General features: G+C 41.2%; 1 protein-coding gene across 2 annotated transcripts in view; it reads right to left on the bottom strand.

The window, feature by feature from the left end:
• Positions 1-18,280, bottom strand: part of ST7L (suppression of tumorigenicity 7 like) — a 40,957-nt gene extending 22,677 nt beyond the window's left edge. For both annotated transcript variants that reach the window (XR_014527479.1, XM_083508934.1), the window contains exons 1-11: positions 17,985-18,280; positions 14,352-14,434; positions 12,232-12,397; positions 11,286-11,340; positions 10,888-11,003; positions 9,026-9,104; positions 6,941-7,095; positions 5,748-5,845; positions 4,316-4,430; positions 2,106-2,178; positions 1,761-1,863 (exon numbers count right to left, since the gene is read on the bottom strand). Coding sequence is in view for 1 of the 2 variants with exons in the window: in XM_083508934.1 (XP_083365060.1) it covers positions 1,761-1,863; positions 2,106-2,178; positions 4,316-4,430; positions 5,748-5,845; positions 6,941-7,095; positions 9,026-9,104; positions 10,888-11,003; positions 11,286-11,340; positions 12,232-12,397; positions 14,352-14,434; positions 17,985-18,195 (1,254 nt within the window). In the remaining variant the exon portion in view is untranslated. The remainder of the gene's footprint in view (positions 1-1,760; positions 1,864-2,105; positions 2,179-4,315; positions 4,431-5,747; positions 5,846-6,940; positions 7,096-9,025; positions 9,105-10,887; positions 11,004-11,285; positions 11,341-12,231; positions 12,398-14,351; positions 14,435-17,984) is intronic.
• Between the last annotated feature and the right edge of the window lie 636 nt (positions 18,281-18,916).

Genomic DNA, 18,916 nt, shown 5'->3' with positions numbered 1-18,916 from the left:
AATGCTTGGTATTACAGAAGCTGAAATGGTTTATATATTTCTATTTAGATTTATGGTACCTTTCAAAACAGAACACAAAGTGGTTTTACAAACAGAACAATTAAATCTAACAATTTCCATACATCTTTAAAACAAATAAAATTGAAAATAAATAATAGCAGGGGGGTGAAAAGACACTGAACTAGAAAGACAGTGAGCTCAGAACCGTAAAATCCTTTTTTAAAAGGGCTAGAGGAAAACATGAGATTCCTAGTCTCCCTAGATCAGAGGTGGTGAACTTTATTTTCAATCTGAGGGCCATACTGCCTCAGCATGGTCAAAACCAAATCAGACATAGCTATCCCACACTCGCTCTTTCTTGTACATACACCTAGCTCAGCCACACATCCTTAACTCAAGACAACTCTACAGAAACACACACACCACACTTTACACATCATTGTTTATCTCTTTGCCAGCAGTGCAATACAACTGCTCCCTCTTCTGTTACCCCCTTCTCTGAGTCCCCCACTCTCCCTGCCATTCTTGTGACATTACACCCTCCCCATGTGTTCTTCCTAACCCTACCATCCCCAAGGGCTCCATGATTCACTTCAGGACAGACTGATTAGGATCCTCCTACCAGTAAAGTTCTGCATTTGCAGAACTTTACCAGCAACTGTGATTTCAGAAAATCAACAAGAACAGCTGAAATCTGAACACACAAGTCAAGAAGTGCAGTGTGAGTGAGGCCGAGGACCTCAGAAGTGCTATGAGAGACCAATAAAAAACAGAGTCCTTCTCAGTGATGGCTAAAGTAAAGAATTCATTGAATGGTGAAGGAAGGATTAGGACAGGCATAGGCAAACTCGGCCCTCCAGATGTTTTGGGACTACAACTCCCATCATCCCTACCTAACAGGACCAGTGGTCAGGGATGATGGGAACTGTAATCTCAAAACATCTGGAGGGCCGAGTTTGCCTATGCCCGGATTAGGAAATAAGTCTGCTTTTGTCAAACATAAACAAATAATCCAAATGGGATGGCTCTAGTTAGGAGACACATAGGAGAGAGGGAGAATATTGTGGCAGGCTGGAGGTTGCAGTGCCTATCTTAAAACAAAAACAGGCAATAGAGAGCATTGACAGCACCAGAACCACCAATGAATGGAAAATGCACTGTTCCTATTTGAAGATAACAATCAAATAGTAGCACCAGGAACAACAAATTTGCCAACAAACATACAAACTACGTAATCTCTCAGCATGAAACCAATTATAAGGACACTAATCTCTCTGAAACTCTGTCATGCAAAAATGCTTTTGGGCTGCAAGCATTTGAGATTAACAATTATGAATTGTTAGGTGTTGCAGAAAAACATGGTGTCAATGTGTGACAGAACTTTGAAGAGCTAAAAACAACAACCCTGTACTTCTGTCTTATGATATTTTAGCAAATGTATGCTCTCAAACCTATGTGTGCCCGAGAAAATGTGAATGCTGGAGATGGGGGTGGAAATCAGTGCAGGAAGTGCCTCCATGAAGACACTCCCACTCCAGAGATCACTATTCTCCCAACTGAGTTTACCTCTTGTTTCAGAGCCCATTTGTTTAAAAGTGATTTTACCCAAGTGCCTGCTATATCTGCCTCATAAGACAGAATACTCAATATGGTGTATGTAGAGAAGTTCTTAAAATAATCACCTGTTTTAGTTGGCTTGCCTTTTGCTTTGTGTGTGTGTGTGTGTGTGTGTGTGTGTATGCACGCGGACAAACACTTACCTTTGGAACATGAGGATTAAATTCAACTGCTCTGTGAATTGCCTCTACAGCATTAATCTCTGCTGTACTAAGTCCTCTTCTAGAGGCTGTTTCTGGAGAGAATCTGCAGCAACATTCAAAAGTTTGTCAAGTTACTCAAACTGAGGCAAAGGATAATCTGGCTTTTTTTTTTAAGCTGAGCTGATTGAAAATAAAAATTTTAAGCAAAAGCTCAAATTAGCTGGGCCAGAGCTTAATCCAGCAAAGCAAAAGCACTACTTGCAGTTGCCAGATGCAAAATTATTTGCTTGCAGGAAGAATGAAGAGTTTATCACTTTACATCTGAATCTGAAATATTTCACTTACCTATCTGAAACTGCTCTGGCCTTTAAGAGTGCTGCTGTGTAACATATCGCTGCTGATTTTGGAAGGCTGATGTCTATGAAACAATAAATTGTTGTATTTACATTCTAAAGTGAGAAACATTTCAAAACCACACCCTTCGAGAAGAGGGAGGTACTTTAAAGCTACCACAAAGGAAAAGGCAATGTTTCAGACTAAGTTTACTTGCCTTGTGTGAGAGCTCAGGGGAGGAAACTACAGAGAAAGACACGGCTATGCATCTTACTCTCTTGTACATGTGTCAAATGTCTGCTGTTTTGGATCATGGCTCCAAATTGTCTGTAGCTTCTTATTTCTGAGAATTCCAAGATGACTAAAGGATCATGGCCATTGATGTGGCTCATAAAAACATATGCCCCCAACACCCGTGTGCCCACAGCAACAGAATGTGGGATAACCTCTTCTGTTCCATATATTCTCTGTCACTCATCTTTCTTCCCTGTACAATCTCAACCCTAGGTCCCATTCCTTCCTCTTTTCTCCTAATCACCTCTTTCCTTACTGTCATCACCACAACTTCCCACGAAGTTACTCTTCCTAGCTACTACTTCTCTTCCTCCTTTTCCCAAATGAGAGGATCAAAATTTTGGGCTGGTTGCCACACAGCAATGTTCAGAATCATGTATTGTTTCTGGCAAGTCTTCAACATCACTGTCATAAAACCAGGTTAAAGCAATCTATTAACACATTCTAAAATGCCTCCAGCCACCTTCAAATCCCCCGCCCCCCAATTCCATGTTAATGGGCAGTTTTAGCCACTATCTACTTTTTAACTTTTTAAAAAATACTTAGCTATCAAGTGTAAGAATCTGCAATATATTCTGAGTTAAAGCAATGGCTCCATCTAGCTCCCGCATTGCATCTGAATCACAGCAGCTTTTCAGCATCTTGAATCTTGAACACCCATTGCTGGAGGGGACAAGGAGTGAATCTGACACCCACTGAACTGTGTTCCCACCCTTAACTTCATCAGAAACACTGTTCAGAGTTTACATGAAACTCTTCTTACATTTTATGTATGTGTTCCATGGTATGCTGAAAAGCAACTAAGCACTATGCAGTCCTAGAGGAAGAACTGTTAGGAAAAACTCCTTTAGAGCACCTCTCACAGAAAATGTGGCAAATCTGGCACTGAAGTTGAAGGGCATTATAGTTTTTTGACCTGAAATCCTTTGCAGAGAGATGCACCATGGAAAAAGTGGTGTAACTTTGAGAACATAAAGAAGTAATTAGTCTCTTCTGCTAACTGATATATAAACATCAATATAACATACTAGTGACAGGATATATTACTCAATTATAATGTAAAAAGTTAACATAAAAAGGTAAAGGTAAAGGGACCCCTGACCATTAGGTCCAGTCACGGACGACTCTGGGGTTGCGGCGCTCATCTCGCTTTATTGGGAGCCGAGGGAGCCGGTGTACAGCTTCCAGGTCATGTGGCCAGCATGGCTAAGCCGCTTCTGGCAAACCAGAGCAGTGCACAGAAATGCCGTTTACCTTCCCACCAGAGCGGTACCTATTTATCTACTTGCACTTTGACGTGCTTTCGAACTGCTAGGTCGGCAGGAGCAGGGACTGAGCAATGGGAGCTCACCCCATCGTGGGGATTTGAACCACTGACCTTCTGATCAGCAAGCCCTAGGTTCTCTGGAGTGAAAAGAGCCACTAGAAAAAAATAAGTGGGATAGAACTGTCATTCCTATATGTCTTGCTTAAATGATATCTTCTTTAAATATTTGGGGAAGTGTTACTATTTTTTAAATGAATTATATATATAGATAGATAGAGAGCCTTTCACCAGCTGGATTACAACCTAACTAGCATAATAAAATCCAAACAACACAATAAGTTAAAAACAATTAGTATTTTGCAAACAACCCTGGGATTTTGATTGGATAAATGGCAATTTAAAAGTTGAACAAATAAAATAATTTCATCCAATTTATATCAACTGCCCAAGGTCCAAGATAAGATACAAATCAAGGTGAGCAGATGTCTGTGTTGATTTTCAGGCACCACCCATCTACTCTGCTGAGTTATTTGAAAAATGACTGCTAATCATGGGAGGCCTTGGACCCCAAGAGGGAAGGGGCCTAGTGATTCATGAATATTTTATTCAAGCACACACTGCAACATGCATCTAGCACACAGTGACATTTATATATTCTTACCATCATACTTTGCTAGAACTGCCTGGACATCAGCATAAGCCTGTAGTTCCAGAAGTGATTCTAGGAGGTTTTCATGTATATTCAATACACTTAGGAGAGGAAACTCTTTCATTAACTGTAAATAGGAGCCGGGAGGAGAGAATAAATTAGGCTACACAAGTTTCTATCTTGCAGCCAAGTCTTATGCATGTTTACTCCACTAAGTAAAAATGCATTAAATTTGACTTTACGAATTAAAATGAATTACGCACACTAACCCAATGAACTCATTGAGATCTAAAAAGGTAAAGGTAAAGAACCCCTAACAGTTAAGTCCAGTCGCAGACGACTCTGGGGTTGCGGCGCTCATCTCACTTTACAGGCTGAGGGAGCAAGCATTTGTCCACAGACAGTTTTTCTGGGTCATGTGGCCAGCATGACCAAGCTGCTTCTGGCGAAACCAGAGCAGCACATGGAAACACCATTTCCCGCCAGAGCTGTACCTATTTATCTACTTGCACTTTTTGGTGTGCTTTCTAACTGCTGGGCTGGCAGGAGCTGGGACCGAGAAATGGGAACTCACCCCGTCACGGGGATTCGAACCACCGACCTTCCGGTCGGCAAGCCCAAGAGGCTCAGTGGTTTAGACCACAGCGCCACCCATGTCCCTCAATGAGATCTACCGCCAAGTAAATGTACCTAAGTTTACAATCTAGGTTAACAGACTTGGTAGTAAACTCATGGTTTCCAAAACCAAACACAAAGGATTGTACATTCCACTCATATCTTGAAATCACAGGTGCTGCTTTTCCTATACAAAGTGAAACTGACCCATTTTTCCTTTGCAGCACAGATTAAACTCAAGCCATTCTGCAAAGGAATTGCTAAGTTGACCCAAACAGCCAAAGAGCACTGATTTCAAACCTCACTTTGGAAAGCGTTTAGCTCCATTCAGTAGCTTCCAAGTGGAACCAATCCCAGTGGGACTTTCATCTGGTGCCAAATTTAACAGGCACTGAAAACAAGTCATGGAACAATCAGCACCCCTTTTAAGACTCCTGATCATTCCTGCTCTGTACCTGACATCATAAATGATATTGGGGGGGGGGGGCAGATGGCATGACATGGGGAAAATAGCCTCTGAGGCTGGATATTCCTCATCACTGCTATACACGTCTACTCAGAAGTAAGTGCTGTTGACTTAAATTCAGCCACTAGCCATGATGAGCTACAACTGGAAGCAGCAATACCGATTCTGAATACTAGCTACTGGAAACTACAGGATGAGAGAATGCTCTTGTGCTCAAATCCTGCCTGCCAGTTTCCCAGAGGCATCTGGCTGGCCACTGTGAGAAGAAGTTACTGGACTAGTTGGGCCACTGGCCTGATCCAGCAAGTTCTTCTTATGTCCTCCCAGGTAAGTGGGCATAGGATTGAAGTCTGGATAACTTACATCTCTCATCATTTTTACTGCTTCTTTAATTCTTCCAAGCTTCCTTGCACACATAGCTAGTCTCCTTTTCACATAAACCAGTACATTGGTGTCTCTTCCTAGGGAAAAAGAGAGACTACATCAAATACATAAAAACTAAATTATCACACATTTTCTAACCCAGTCATTCATTTCTGCATATGTTGTAGGAGATCCGTCCTGCTCTCCCTGTCCACAAATATATTGAGAAGGTTGAGGGTTAAACCACAGAACACACCCATAAAATCACAAAGTGACTTTTTTTTTGAAAACACACATGAGTCAATCAACATTTATCCATCTGAGTCTGCAAAATGGAGGGAACATTATATCCTGAGAAAATAGAAAGGGAGGGGCACAGACAATGTGATGTGCCAAACACTGACTTAATATGAAGCACAAGGAATCCAACTATTTCCTCGAGCCACCACATCCAAGGATGTGGGACAAGAAACCCTCTAACACCCTTTCATCCAAACAACATAGTCATAGCTTCAGCACATATTTGCTGTTCCATTGTAATAATAAACTGAAGTTTGACAACTTGTTTGTGGCCTCAAAATTAAGACACCACATTTCATGGCACAAGGCAGCAAGAGAGAGAAATATAAAGAGAGAGAATGATATTGTAACCTTGAGCTATTGACAGAAACTTGCTAGAAAAAGCAAAAAGGATGAGCTGTTGGTAGAAGGATGAACCCACCTAAGGTAAAATACCAAAGGTAAAACATTATTTCCCACAGCCCTGCTAACTTCAATGTAGTTAATATAGAACTGTATCGTGTTGCTGCTCTGTGAATAGAATGACCTCTTTCCTAGAGTGCAAATCTCCTTCTGTGACCAGCATATTTAAAAATATTCTCATAATATTTTAAAATAAGGCTAAAGCCTTATCCTTTACACACTTAACTGAAAGTGAGTCCCATTGTATTCGGTTCAGCTTACTTCTGTTTAGACACATATAGAATTGCAGTGCAAAACATTCAGCACTTTCTGAAATTAAAATGCAGCTTGTACAACTGCTGCCTGTACTTACAGTATGTGTACTTTTAATTTTTGTGTTCATGTAGATTTTAATCCTGCAGCATTAAAGTTTTCTAGTGCTTCTGTAGATTCATGCATGACCAAGCACAGCACCAGTGACCATTTTGAATGATTTGTGAAAGGATACTTACTAAACTGTGCTTCATGCTGTGGGCTCTGGGAACTGCAGTGTTGAGACTTTCTATAAATGGTTTCTCCTGCTTTCAGAGCCTGCTTAAAATATTTCTCAGCATCCACAATAGTAGTTGCTTCTTCCTCGGCCAAAAGAACATATGCTGTGGCACAACTGAGAAAGAGAAAAAATGAAACCAGGTATTCAAAAGATGTATGTTGACATAGTGACATGATTAACAATGTATACAGTACAGTAGCTGAACATATTTACGTATAAACTCCGATCAAAGATGTGGAACAAAACTATTTTCATCCAAACAATACATGTAAAATGTTTCAATACACATTAAAAGGAAAACAGGCTCTGTGAGACTGACCCCAGGCAGGAGAGGGACTACTAATTTTCATTGAGGGTGGCTATTTTACGATCAAGATGACTACAAAATGCGCTAAGTAAAAGGTAAATTTCAATATCTGTTAAACTACAAAAATGAAGTTTTTTTTTAAAAGGACTGCAGTTCATTCTATGTAGAAGCTCAAAATATTGGGTGGAATTTAATAGTGTGTTATTATGAACTACTCCACTGTGTGAGCATTACAGCTTGCCACATGGAATGATGCCCCCCCCCATTGTTCTTGGGATTGTCCCAACCCCAAGCTCATTTTGAGGGGCACATGAGGAGAGTAGAAGGAGGGAAAGCTCCATTGCACAAGCGGATGCCCTTGTGAAGGGCTTCTGCTGACGGGGAGTATTAGGTGCATCCCACCCATTACTTTTGACCTTGAAATTAATAAACTGGTGGAGCAGGGGCTTAAAATGGAAATACTGGTAGTTTCATAAACAACAACTGTGCTCAAATATTCTGAATTTCTATAAAGCAGTGGTTCAGATATCCATGATGAGTCATATAAAAATACCAGCTCCCACATATAAAAGTGCACTTGGATAGTCAAATGTACAAAATAGATTTGCAAAGTGGTGTATAGTTTTTAAAGGTATGGAAACTTTTGCTCTGCTTTCTCTCTCTTAACTGGAACATTTTGTGTGATACAGAAGGGGAAATGTTAGAAAAGAAAAAGAGAAAATTCCCAGAACATTTTTTTAATGACTTAACTATGAAGATTTTTATAACAATTGCGTTTATTTTGAGCTGAAAAATACTCCTGCCACTTGAAGATCTCATTTTCTAAAAGTTGCATGCTAATTTTGGACACAACTGAGCCAAACATAAGAATTTTGAATCATATTAAAATGAATCCTTAATTCAGTTGCACTGAAAAAGATGAGATTCTTTACTTCATTTCTATGGTTCAGCATCAATTCAAACTTGTGTGAAGTATCCACTTCAGACTGCAGGTTGGAAAAATTGTAACATCTCAATGTCCAACAATTACAAAAACGTCTTACATGTTAGCTTTATATGTCAAGGGTTAAAAACTTAATATGGGATAGTGTTACAGCCCACCAAAGGTCACATCACTTGAACGTGTTAATCATATTGTTACAAAAACCCAGTGCTCGCCCCTCTTTTCGCCAAGCAGTGGCACAGGCACACACACAGGGTCTGGGTCCCTTTGGAGAACAGAAGAAACATCGGAGACTGTCCTGCTTTGAGAAATAGGGTTTATTCGCCTATTTACACATTCAGTTTGCATGGAGGAAGTCCAGATCTTACAGCTTGGCCCAAACCATTGCAGGCAACCTTTCCTTCTCCCCCACCAAGATGGATCTCAGCCTTATTTTCTTCTTCTTCTACCCAGAAACCCTTGCTTCAAACCTCCCTTTTCCTGTCCCCTCAAACACAGTTGCCCCGGGCAAGCTTAGTGACATCTGACTCTCCAGGCCAAAGGATCCTTCTATGGCCCATCAGCACCTTTTTGTAATGCTAACAGATCTGCTCTCCCCCCCCCCCAGCCAGTCAGAAATTCTTTTGCAGCTTGTATCTCCGACCCCCAAATAATCACAATCCTAGAATTTATTAATTTCTATGTTTATCCTAAGTCTACAACAATATGAATAGGCTCTAAGAAATTACTTAACAATGCTGTATAGCTTTAATTTTAGTTCATAAAATTAGGGTGAGACTTGTTACCAAACTTACTCATTATTTAATTCTAAAGCTTGATATGCTGCTTTTATTCGGGCCTGAGGGTTCCTCTCCCGCCATGCCTTCTGCATAACTGTTGGGGGAAAATAGGATTTATTAACAGGCAAGTCATGACTGTAAGTATTCAAACAAACAAACATCTCTCTTTCTAAGAATAAAGCCACTACCAAACTGAACATCAGCCCCTATCACAGGGGTTGGCAACCTAAGGCCCATGGGCCACAAGCGACCCATGGGGGTCATTTAATTGACCCACAAGCTGCTCCCAAACTGAGCCGCCTGCTCGCGAGTCCCCATGCGCAGCACAGCACAAGGACTCATTTCCGCGGCACCAGAAATCACGTCTGCACAGACACCGGAAATCGCGCGTGCACCTGATCTGACCCACGGAGGGATCTCTGCTGGAGTGAACCGGCCCAGGCAAGGTAATTCTTGCCGACCCCTGCCTTATCATAAATGTATGTTATTCTTCATGTTTATTTTTAAAAGAGAGAAAAATTCATAAGGTGACCGACAAAAGGGGGGGGGGCTGAGCTTGTGGCAATTGGCCCCAGGCGGCTCATGAAAAGTTTGTTGTTTTCCCTCCTGCTGGCTGCAAGGTAGGTTTGGTCACTGATAGTCTCTGGGTGGAATGAGTGTGGCTACATGGAGAACAGTGCCAAAGCTGGTGGGATTGGCCTGGCTGTTGCTTCCTCCTCTTCTGTCTGGCTGTTGCTTCCTCCTCTTCTGCCAGATGCTATTCATTTTAAGTGAATAAAATTCTCATCATTGGCACTCACTTGGTTGGGTTCAATTTTTTGGAAATGAAACCCTAATCCCGACAAAGGTTAAAAAGTGAACATTCATGAACAATCCTATTCATTTCTACTCAGAAGTAAGTCCAACTGATTTCAGTTGAGCTTACTCCCAGGTGAGGAAGTACAGGATTGCAGTTTGAATATATCTGATGGTCCTCAGTTTTCATAAGAAAGGGAGAGAACCTATATATGTTTCTTTTGGAACTAAACCTGCAACTGTCCAGCAAGAATAATGTGGAAAATGTTGGAGCATTTTTCTGAAACCATAATGTTAGTTTTGGCTCGGATGATGAAACAATATACGATGTTTATAAAACAAAAACTACAACTCTCATATCATTAAACATCTCATCAGATTAATGTGTAGACAGCTAACTCTTGCCTATTTAGATGAACAAGTAAGAATTAACACATAAGTTGACAAAGGCCAGATATGACAAAAGCCATTGCTTTAAAGATAGGAATAGACAATATGTAACCCTCAATACAATTTGGTGCAATCAAAAGCAAATAAATATAATAATCTCGGAGCATGGCGGGGATTTTTTATAGTAGTAATTCAACAGTCAGAAGTGCATAACATTTGCAAGTCTTACTATTGAGAGTAACAAAATCAAGAGGGATAGCTGTTATCTATCTGGCTGTAGCAAGAACAGTGAGGGTCTTGAACTGTCACAAAAAGGTCCATGAACACATATGGCATGGTAAGGTCCATGAACACATATGGCATGGTAAACATTTTAGTCTTTAAGGTGCCACAATACACCTTTCTTTCCTACTATGTAGACTTGGACAGGACTCTCAGGTGAGCAGAGGACATAATGTAAAAATGTTATCACAGACATGCAAAGTTCTGGCAATAATAATGACTTAAGGTTTGTTTTTCTCATCCTGGTTTCTCTATCCCAAGAGATCAGAAAAATTAGGGAAAATGGCATAAATTATCCATCAAATATAAAAGAGACTTAGAAAAGACATTTAGAACAAGCATTTCCAACATTAAAAATTATTCATGGCCAGCCATCTTTTTATCTTTCACACAAGAGATACGGTTGATACCTGCATCTGAAGGTCGAACTGAGTCTGTTTCACATGTGAAAAAGGTCTGATGATCCTGAGCAGATAAGTTCATGTCATAATATGTAAGTGGCTCCTTTCCTGTCACCCATGTATATCTTTAAAAAAAGAAAGAGAAAGAAAAGAGGCTTCATTAACAGCCCTATTCTTTGCATATCTACTCAAAAGAAAGCCAGTGGGATACGCTCCCATTTAAGTATCTACATGCCAACCTAAAGGATGCATTTAGAAATGAATCATCTATCCAAACAGATTCATCTTTGTCTTTATACATGGAATTTACAGGAAAGAGTAAGATTACAACGTTCTGACAAACCAGAAACTCGTGTTCTATTTTAATTTATTTTACAAAAATGACTATATCACAAAGATAAAAATACCTGCTATATTCTGCTCCTCTAAAGAGATTGAGGGGATTTCGCCATACTTTGCACTCTGTAAAAAGAAACAGTTTAATCTCAAAATTAACTGTAGATTTCTAACCTATATGCTTTGTGTGTTGAGGCCTGGTTCACCATAAGAATCTTGGTTCAATAAATATGAAACCATTACTTCTGAACTGGCCCAAATATTTAAAAAAAAAATGTTTCCTCCACAGAATCAGAAATAATCATGGGCTCACATTCTGGTTTCTCCCTTTTCTGGTCTGCAGTAGCCATAATTTACCATGACATGCAAATCTGAAATGATGGCTAGCACTTGCTTTCAAAACTAGATTCATAAACAATCATTTGAAGCAGGCATGGCAAGCCCTAACCATAGTATTAAAATGTGGATGGCATGACAAATTACCGGTGTTAATGGTGTTAAACAGAAAATTTAAAAAGGGAAATCCCCAAGTAAGAAGAGAGGAAACAGAGGAAACCCTGGTTTGTTTCTGATAGCCCAAATTACAGTTTGGATGAATGTCTAAATTGAGATACCACTTCAAGAAAACAGTTTTTCTATCACACGTAGGTGCAAAGCAAGCAATTTTCCAAAAAACAAAAACAAAAGCCACTTGTCACATTGATCTATATAGCAAAATATATAAAGGCAAAATATCTATTATAAAAAAACTAAAAATCATATTGATTTGGAAATTGCAAGGGGTTGTGGAAAATAAAATACTAAACTCAACAACTCACCTGCCCCCACTAAAAAAGGCTTTGCCCAATCTGATTTACTTTGTTATTTCCCTTGTTTTTCCTAAGCAAGACAAAGGGATTACCTGATGCAAAGCTAAGCCCATTTACAAAAATAAACATAAATTTTATTTACAGGCTTTGGCTAAGGCCAACTATCATGAAGTACATTTGCACAAAGCCAGATGTTAGAAGCAATCACCTGACAAACTCTGCCTGCTTGTCTCATTTTCTCCACTAGTGGCAGAGAAAGTTGCCTGTGGAGAATTAGTATTCTCTGCTCCTCCAATAAGTGGTCGTAAATGGCTCACGGATACCTGCTCAATGAAAGATGTGCCATATTTCCTGAAATACCACCATTCAAATATCTGCAGTGAGAAACAGTAAAACATACAATAAACCATTGGGTCAAGAATCTCAAGTCACGTCACTTGCTCACAAAACAATAGGCTGCCCACAATTATATTTATGGTTCCTTTCAGCAAAGGTTGACAGTTTGCCCACAGATAATATGACAAAAAAGAATTGTTTCTAAACAAAGCCCTTTTAGGGCACAGCCACCAGCAAAGTAGTAAGCAATGCTCCCAAATTTCAGCCACTTCCTGTTTCTCTGTAAACAAAAGTGTAATGGAGATATAAGATAGCCCAAGAAATCTATTGGTTCTTACCACAGGGCTACTCCCCCCCTTCCAATGGAAAATATTGGCTTAAAAATAGTATCCTATGTTTTTCAGAATAAAACTAATGCAGGGAAGCAGACTTAACCATCTTTCTTCTAATGCTATGCACTTGATTTTGGTCATTTTACTACCCTGTGATAGCGCACCCCTCCTACAACCACTTGTGTACATTTATTTGTGGCACTGCATGAGGGTTAGGAATAGATAGACAGGTTTCATCTTACCTTTTGAGCACAGTGCTACACAGGGGACTCAGAACTGGCATGTCCTATGTCAGAGATTTGGCCCTAACAAGTAGGATCCAGACAAAAACTAAATGCTACTCTGGGCAATTCTGGTAAAACATGGAGTGCCTTAAATCATATGCTGGTGGACTCAAGATGAACAAGAACTGCCTGAAGGCAAATGATAATATTTTCATCATCTTTTTGGTTTGTACACTGCTCCTAATATGCATATTTTCTGTTCAATGGAATGGCATTATAGTGCAACTATGGCTACGCATAAGGCCCCCTCATACAGCCATGATAATGAGGCAATGCAGGTAGAGTTCCACAAATGACTTGGCAGCCTAAGCAATGTGCTTCAGAATACTGCCAGAGAAGGCTCAACACTATTGTCACAGCTGCCCCTTACAATGCTATAAACCATTTCATTTTTTACTTGGAAGGCTGTGGTTACCAGCAAGGAATCACATCAAAATGAATAAAAATGTTGGTTTCTTTTTCTGTATAGGAGCGCCACCTAGAGTTCAGCTGGCATATAAAAGGTACCGGTAACTTTCATCTTCAGACTGGCACAGTTTACAAAAGTCTAATTTTAAAAATTAATCTGTAACACTGTAAACACAGATGCATCACATTTCACAACAACTATTCCTCATCTTCCAAAAATCCCCAAAAGGTACTGTGGATGCAGACATGACCTATTCTTAGTTGCTGTAGATACTTTCCTGGACATTTTAAAAACAGTCTTAAAAGCAGGCCAAAATTTAGGGTCGAGTATGCATTAATCTCTTACTTCTTTGTCCTAAGCAGCAGAAGGGACTAAATAGCCATCTTAGCAATTAAAAAAAATAACTTTTAATCTTCTAAACATCTAAAATCTGAAGAGTTCTATACAATACTTGTGTGCAGCATTTTAAATACTAGCCTATGTAGTAGTATAAGTTCACTTTTACCCTACAGTGCAATTGCATCCTAATGTGTGAAATTTTAACCTTGTGTAGTTGAAAGCTGGCCAGCTGAAATCCCACAAATTAATTGCATGCAAAGCAGAGCCTAAAAGCTCCTTTTGCACTTGGTTTTCCTGGTGTGAAAAGCACTTTTAAGCTCTCAGACTTGCTTACCTTTGGGAGGCTCTTGTTAGATATTGCAGGAACTTGAGTGGCCACATGAAATATCATGAGAGCCTCCCAGAGCCTGGTAAGCAAGATGGAGAGCTTAATAGGTCTCTGCCTTGCTTGGAAGGTCAGGATGGCCCTGTGAGGGTGGTTCGAAGGGGGTGGTTCAAGTATATGCATTTTTGCATGCATGTGCCATCCCTGAAATGCAATCCCTGCACAAGACACAATCATACTATATTTCTGGTTCTGTAGGATCAACAAAAATTCCAGCATGAGTAAATAGAGAAAATTACTTACAAATATCAGACCGGATATCAGAGAAGATGTCCCAGTAAGTGCAACATAGAATTTTGGAGTCAATGTGCTCAAGAAAATGGTCACTGTCAAAGAAAAAGGGAAGCTTCGTCAATCAATACATTTGCCTCTCAGTGTCTGAGATGACATTACTTAAGCAACGCACACACACACACACACCTACACACACACAGTGTCAGTTCCTCCGTTGGTTGTGGATACTTTTTGGAAAGTCTGAATCCGGAAATGATGTAGCCCAGGTAAGCTATGCTTTGAATGTTAGGAGAACCATTAATGTTAAAGTAGACTTTTTAGCTAAAAGTGCTGGACAGGACTCAAACACAACAACACTCTTCCCACCTGTGATTTCCAGAAACTGCTATTCAAAGACATACTGTACTGCTTCCAACAGTAGAGCTAGAACCTAGCTACTGTGGCTTGTCCATTGAAAGCCATCCAACATGGTAGAGAATACCATAATTACACTACGTGCTGTGTTAAGTACTTTTTGTTTGTTTCTTTGTTCAATGTTTAGCTTCATAAGAAGTCCATGAGTTTGAGTTCAAACAGCTAACCCTAAATGTTTTAACTGCTATTTTAGCTTCCTCTTAACCTAGATACAAACACAAGGATCCAAAACAGCAAACCAGTTTTAACACAAGTTTAATAGCTTTAATTTAAATCTGTAAAGAGTAAAATATGGGGAATTATGGATATTTGATCAATTTTAAATACTTCTGAAAACACATATTGGTGTGTTGTACCTTGCCTTGTGACCATATGGTGAAGAGCAGTATAGATATATTTAAATAAGGACCGAGATTACTACAATGCATTATATGTGGGGCAGCCTCTGAAAACAGGAAACTTCAACTGGTGCAGAAGTCAGCGGTCAGGTTGCTCACCGGAGCAAGAAAGTTTGAGCATACAATGCCAATCCTGGTCTAACTGTAATGGCTGCCAATCAATTCCTGAGACAAATTCAAAGTGCTGGTTTTTACCCATAAAGCCTTAAACAGTTCAGGACTGCAATACCTCAAGGATTGTCTGTTCCTATATGAACAGACTCAGAACCTGTGATCATCATCTGAGCCACTTCTTTCTGTACCCACTGCATGAGAGGTCCAGAAGATGGCAACACAAGAATGGGCTTTTTTTTGCAGTGGCTCCCCATTTGTGGAATGCTCTCCATAGGGAGGCTTGCCTGGCACCTTCATTACATATATTTAGGCACCAGGTGAAAACGTCCCTCTTCTCGTAAGCCTTTGGCTAATTAAGCCATCTGCAGCCTTTATAACTGTGAGGGAGGGTAACTGTTTGTGTTTGTTACTATGTTATCCATTTTTGTGTTCTTACATTGTAAACTGCCCTGTGATTCTAGGATGAAGGGTGGTGTAGAAATTTAATAAACAACATTAGACACTAGTTTCATTATTTTTATTAGAATGGGCACAAGCATTTCTTTTAGCATGGAGCAAAGAATGTGCTGCTTGTAACAAGGGTTCAACGTATTCAAAATAATTAAGCCGCAATCTTCCAAGAGGTGTCAACACTTAAGGGTTCCTTGTAATTGTGAGAAATTTGAATACAGATCATTGCAAACATCTATTTCCATGTAGGAACAACATATCTGAAGCAGCTCAAAGGTAAACTAACACTGCTGCATGCTAACAGGAAGTACAATCTCATTGTACTCTTTAAGATTTACTTTTGAATATCAATGTTTAGGACTGATTCATAAAATCCAGACAGATACTACCTGAGGCATTTTATTAACCAACCTACAACACTGAATCTTGTTTGTGGGTTGGGCCTACTGATTGTTATTTAGCAAGAGATTAGTAGATAAAAAGTGTAAAGAAAATGAATATGGTATGTTGACAATGAAAAATTGACAGCTCTTATATTAGTGTCAGTCTCACAATTTAACCAGTATAGCTAGTTTTGTCTGAACAAGTCTACCTTCCTGGGCTTTTGAAACCACAGCATGCAAGAGACAAAGTCTTAAACACACAAAATAAGACCAAGTTAAAAGCAGGGCATGTACATTAAGCCCTGAGGGGGATCCTAAGGTAAAAGTCAAGGTTACTCCATTACTTACTTGATGTAGTGCTTCATGTGTAGAGTATGGCAAAACTCAGTAGGCCCACCAGGCAAATAAATAAGCAGACTCTCCTTCATTCCCTAGCAACTTTAACCCATGAACACATTGTTCTAAAGTTATGCATGTATTGAGGACACGGGTGGCGCTGTGGTCTAAACCACTGAGCCTAGGGCTTGCTGATCAGAAGGTCGGCGGTTCGAATCCCCGCAACGGGGTGAGCTCCCGTTGTTCAGTCCCAGCTCCTGCCCATCTAGCAGTTTGAAAGCATGTCAAAGTGCAAGTAGTTAAATAGGTACTGCTCCGGCAGGACGGTAAACGGCGTTTCCGTGCGCTGTTCTGGTTTCGCCAGAAGTGGCTTATTCATGCTGGCCACATGACCCGGAAGCTGTCTGCAGACAAACGCCGGCTCCCTTGGCCAGTAAAGCGAGATGAGCACGCAACCCCAGAGTCATCTGCGACTGGACTTAACGGTCCAGGGTCCCTTTACCTTTCACTTTACCTATGCATGTATCATCATGCTTTGGAATGTTTTATTAAAATACCTGATACTAAGGATGTAACCATATGACATAAGTCCCATTGAATATAATGGCACTTACTTTTAAATAAACATGGGACAGGTTTGAGCTGTAAGTCATGCTGTATGCTGGCCTGCAGACTTAAGAGTGTGTTTTTAACTCCCCAACCATTAACTTTAGACCAACAAAATATTATGAGACTTAGCATCTATGTAAGGCCTGCAATTTAAAAAGCAACAAAAGGGGAGTATGGAGCTCACTGCTCTAATAAAAGAATAGTGACTGTGTGCAAATTGCAGCATTCAAACAACAGGTCTAGTTTCTTTCTGTTTTGATGACACAGAGGATCTGACAGCTGGTAGTATAGATGCTGTCATCATTCAGGGCTTGCAGACAGCAACAGATGATAGAAAGCTTTTTTAAAAAAAAAAAGCTGACAAAGGGAAGACATCACGGACTACAGACTGCCTTGCAATCTTTAAAATAAACAGACACAAAGAAAAAGATTTAAAACCAACTTGGCTTACAAATAACCTGACAAAAAATAACGAGGCCCCTAAAGGACAGAAGCACTTAAATACACACCAAAACACAAAGGAGAACAGAGCCCAGGAGCCCTGCAAGAACCAATCCTTTCTGATAACACCCTGTATTTGTATGCAACCAACCCCAAGGTAAGCACACCCCAGATTTTAGTGTGAGGCAAAGTCATAGCTCTAGAGAAGCCTGTTTTCACCAGCAGGGCTCAGCCCAGAAAAAAATGGCGTAAAGCCAGTTTCACGGAGCACGTGCAGAGTTCTTTCCACAAAGCACCTGAGATTAGGGCTGAAGAGGTGAGGGGCAGCGAGTAGCCAAACAGCCCCCTAACCGGCCGCCCCAAAGCCCCCCACCCCTCACGTCCATAGCAGCGGAGGGAAAGGAGGCGGGCCAGCCCGCGCCCCTCCCCGGCGGCGGAGTCCCCTCAGCGCCCACAGAGCTGCTCTCCCCTCCCGCTCCCCCCGAGCAGCCCCTCACCTGCCGCCAAGTTATCCCGCAGCCGGAGCGGGCCTCGCAAGAAATAAAGGAGCCCGAGCGCCGCCAGCAGGGCCAGCGTCCGCGCCCAGGGTCCTCCCGCCAGTCTCAGCCTCTCCCACCGCCGAGGGCAGTGGCTGGGCAGCTGGGAGGAGGAGGAGGAGGAGGAAGGCGCCGCATCCCCATCCACAGAAGGAGGACCACTCTCCGCCATGACTCCCGCCCTTCGCTCGCTCAGGCCTGGCTGGCTGAAGGAACGGAGGGAGGGAGGGACCAGCCGGGCGCGCCGCCGCCGCCTGACTCTGAGAGAAGCGGGAGCGCGCCCGCTGCTCCGTCTCTTGTCTCCCGCGCACGTGTCTGTTAGCCGCCTTAGAGGGAACCCCTCGGAGATACACCCCCACCGCCGTCCTACTTTAAAAAGGGCGCTGTTGTTCTTTCCCCCCTTTTTAGGGCTGCCATCCCGTGCAGTTTTTTTCGTTAAAAGGGACGCGGCTCCGATTTGTGATTCCCACCCTCGCGGGAATTGTTTTTTTTATTTTATTATTGCTTTTCCGCTTGGAATTGTAAAGTGGTCTTTAAGGGGTGTTTTTTTTAACAAACGGGATATACATTTTTAATAACTAAGAGCGCTCCATTGAATGCATGCTGTACATGTGAGATGCACAGCACGCAGATACAAGAAAGTAGCCTGACATTCCCTGTTTTTAACCATTAGGAATTTGGGCGAATGGCATTCTCCCACATTCCTTTCTTTGCAGGATGATGGGTGTTTTTGCGAGGCAGACAGAGAGACAATTTTTAGCACGCCTTGCGAAATTCACATGCTGTCCGGCTAACAGAACTGGGCTGCTGAAAGTATTGCGGTGCGCTGTGTCCGCCTCCGATATAATCTGAGCGCTGGGCAGGGTTGCGCCTTGGGGCATTAAATGGGCGTG

This window comes from Podarcis liolepis (assembly GCF_965112155.1).
Source record: "Podarcis liolepis genome assembly, chromosome: 6".
NCBI lineage: Eukaryota > Metazoa > Chordata > Lepidosauria > Squamata > Lacertidae > Podarcis > Podarcis liolepis.
The sequence above is the reverse complement of the archived record's forward strand: the minus strand, read 5'-3'. Positions and strand labels throughout refer to the sequence as shown.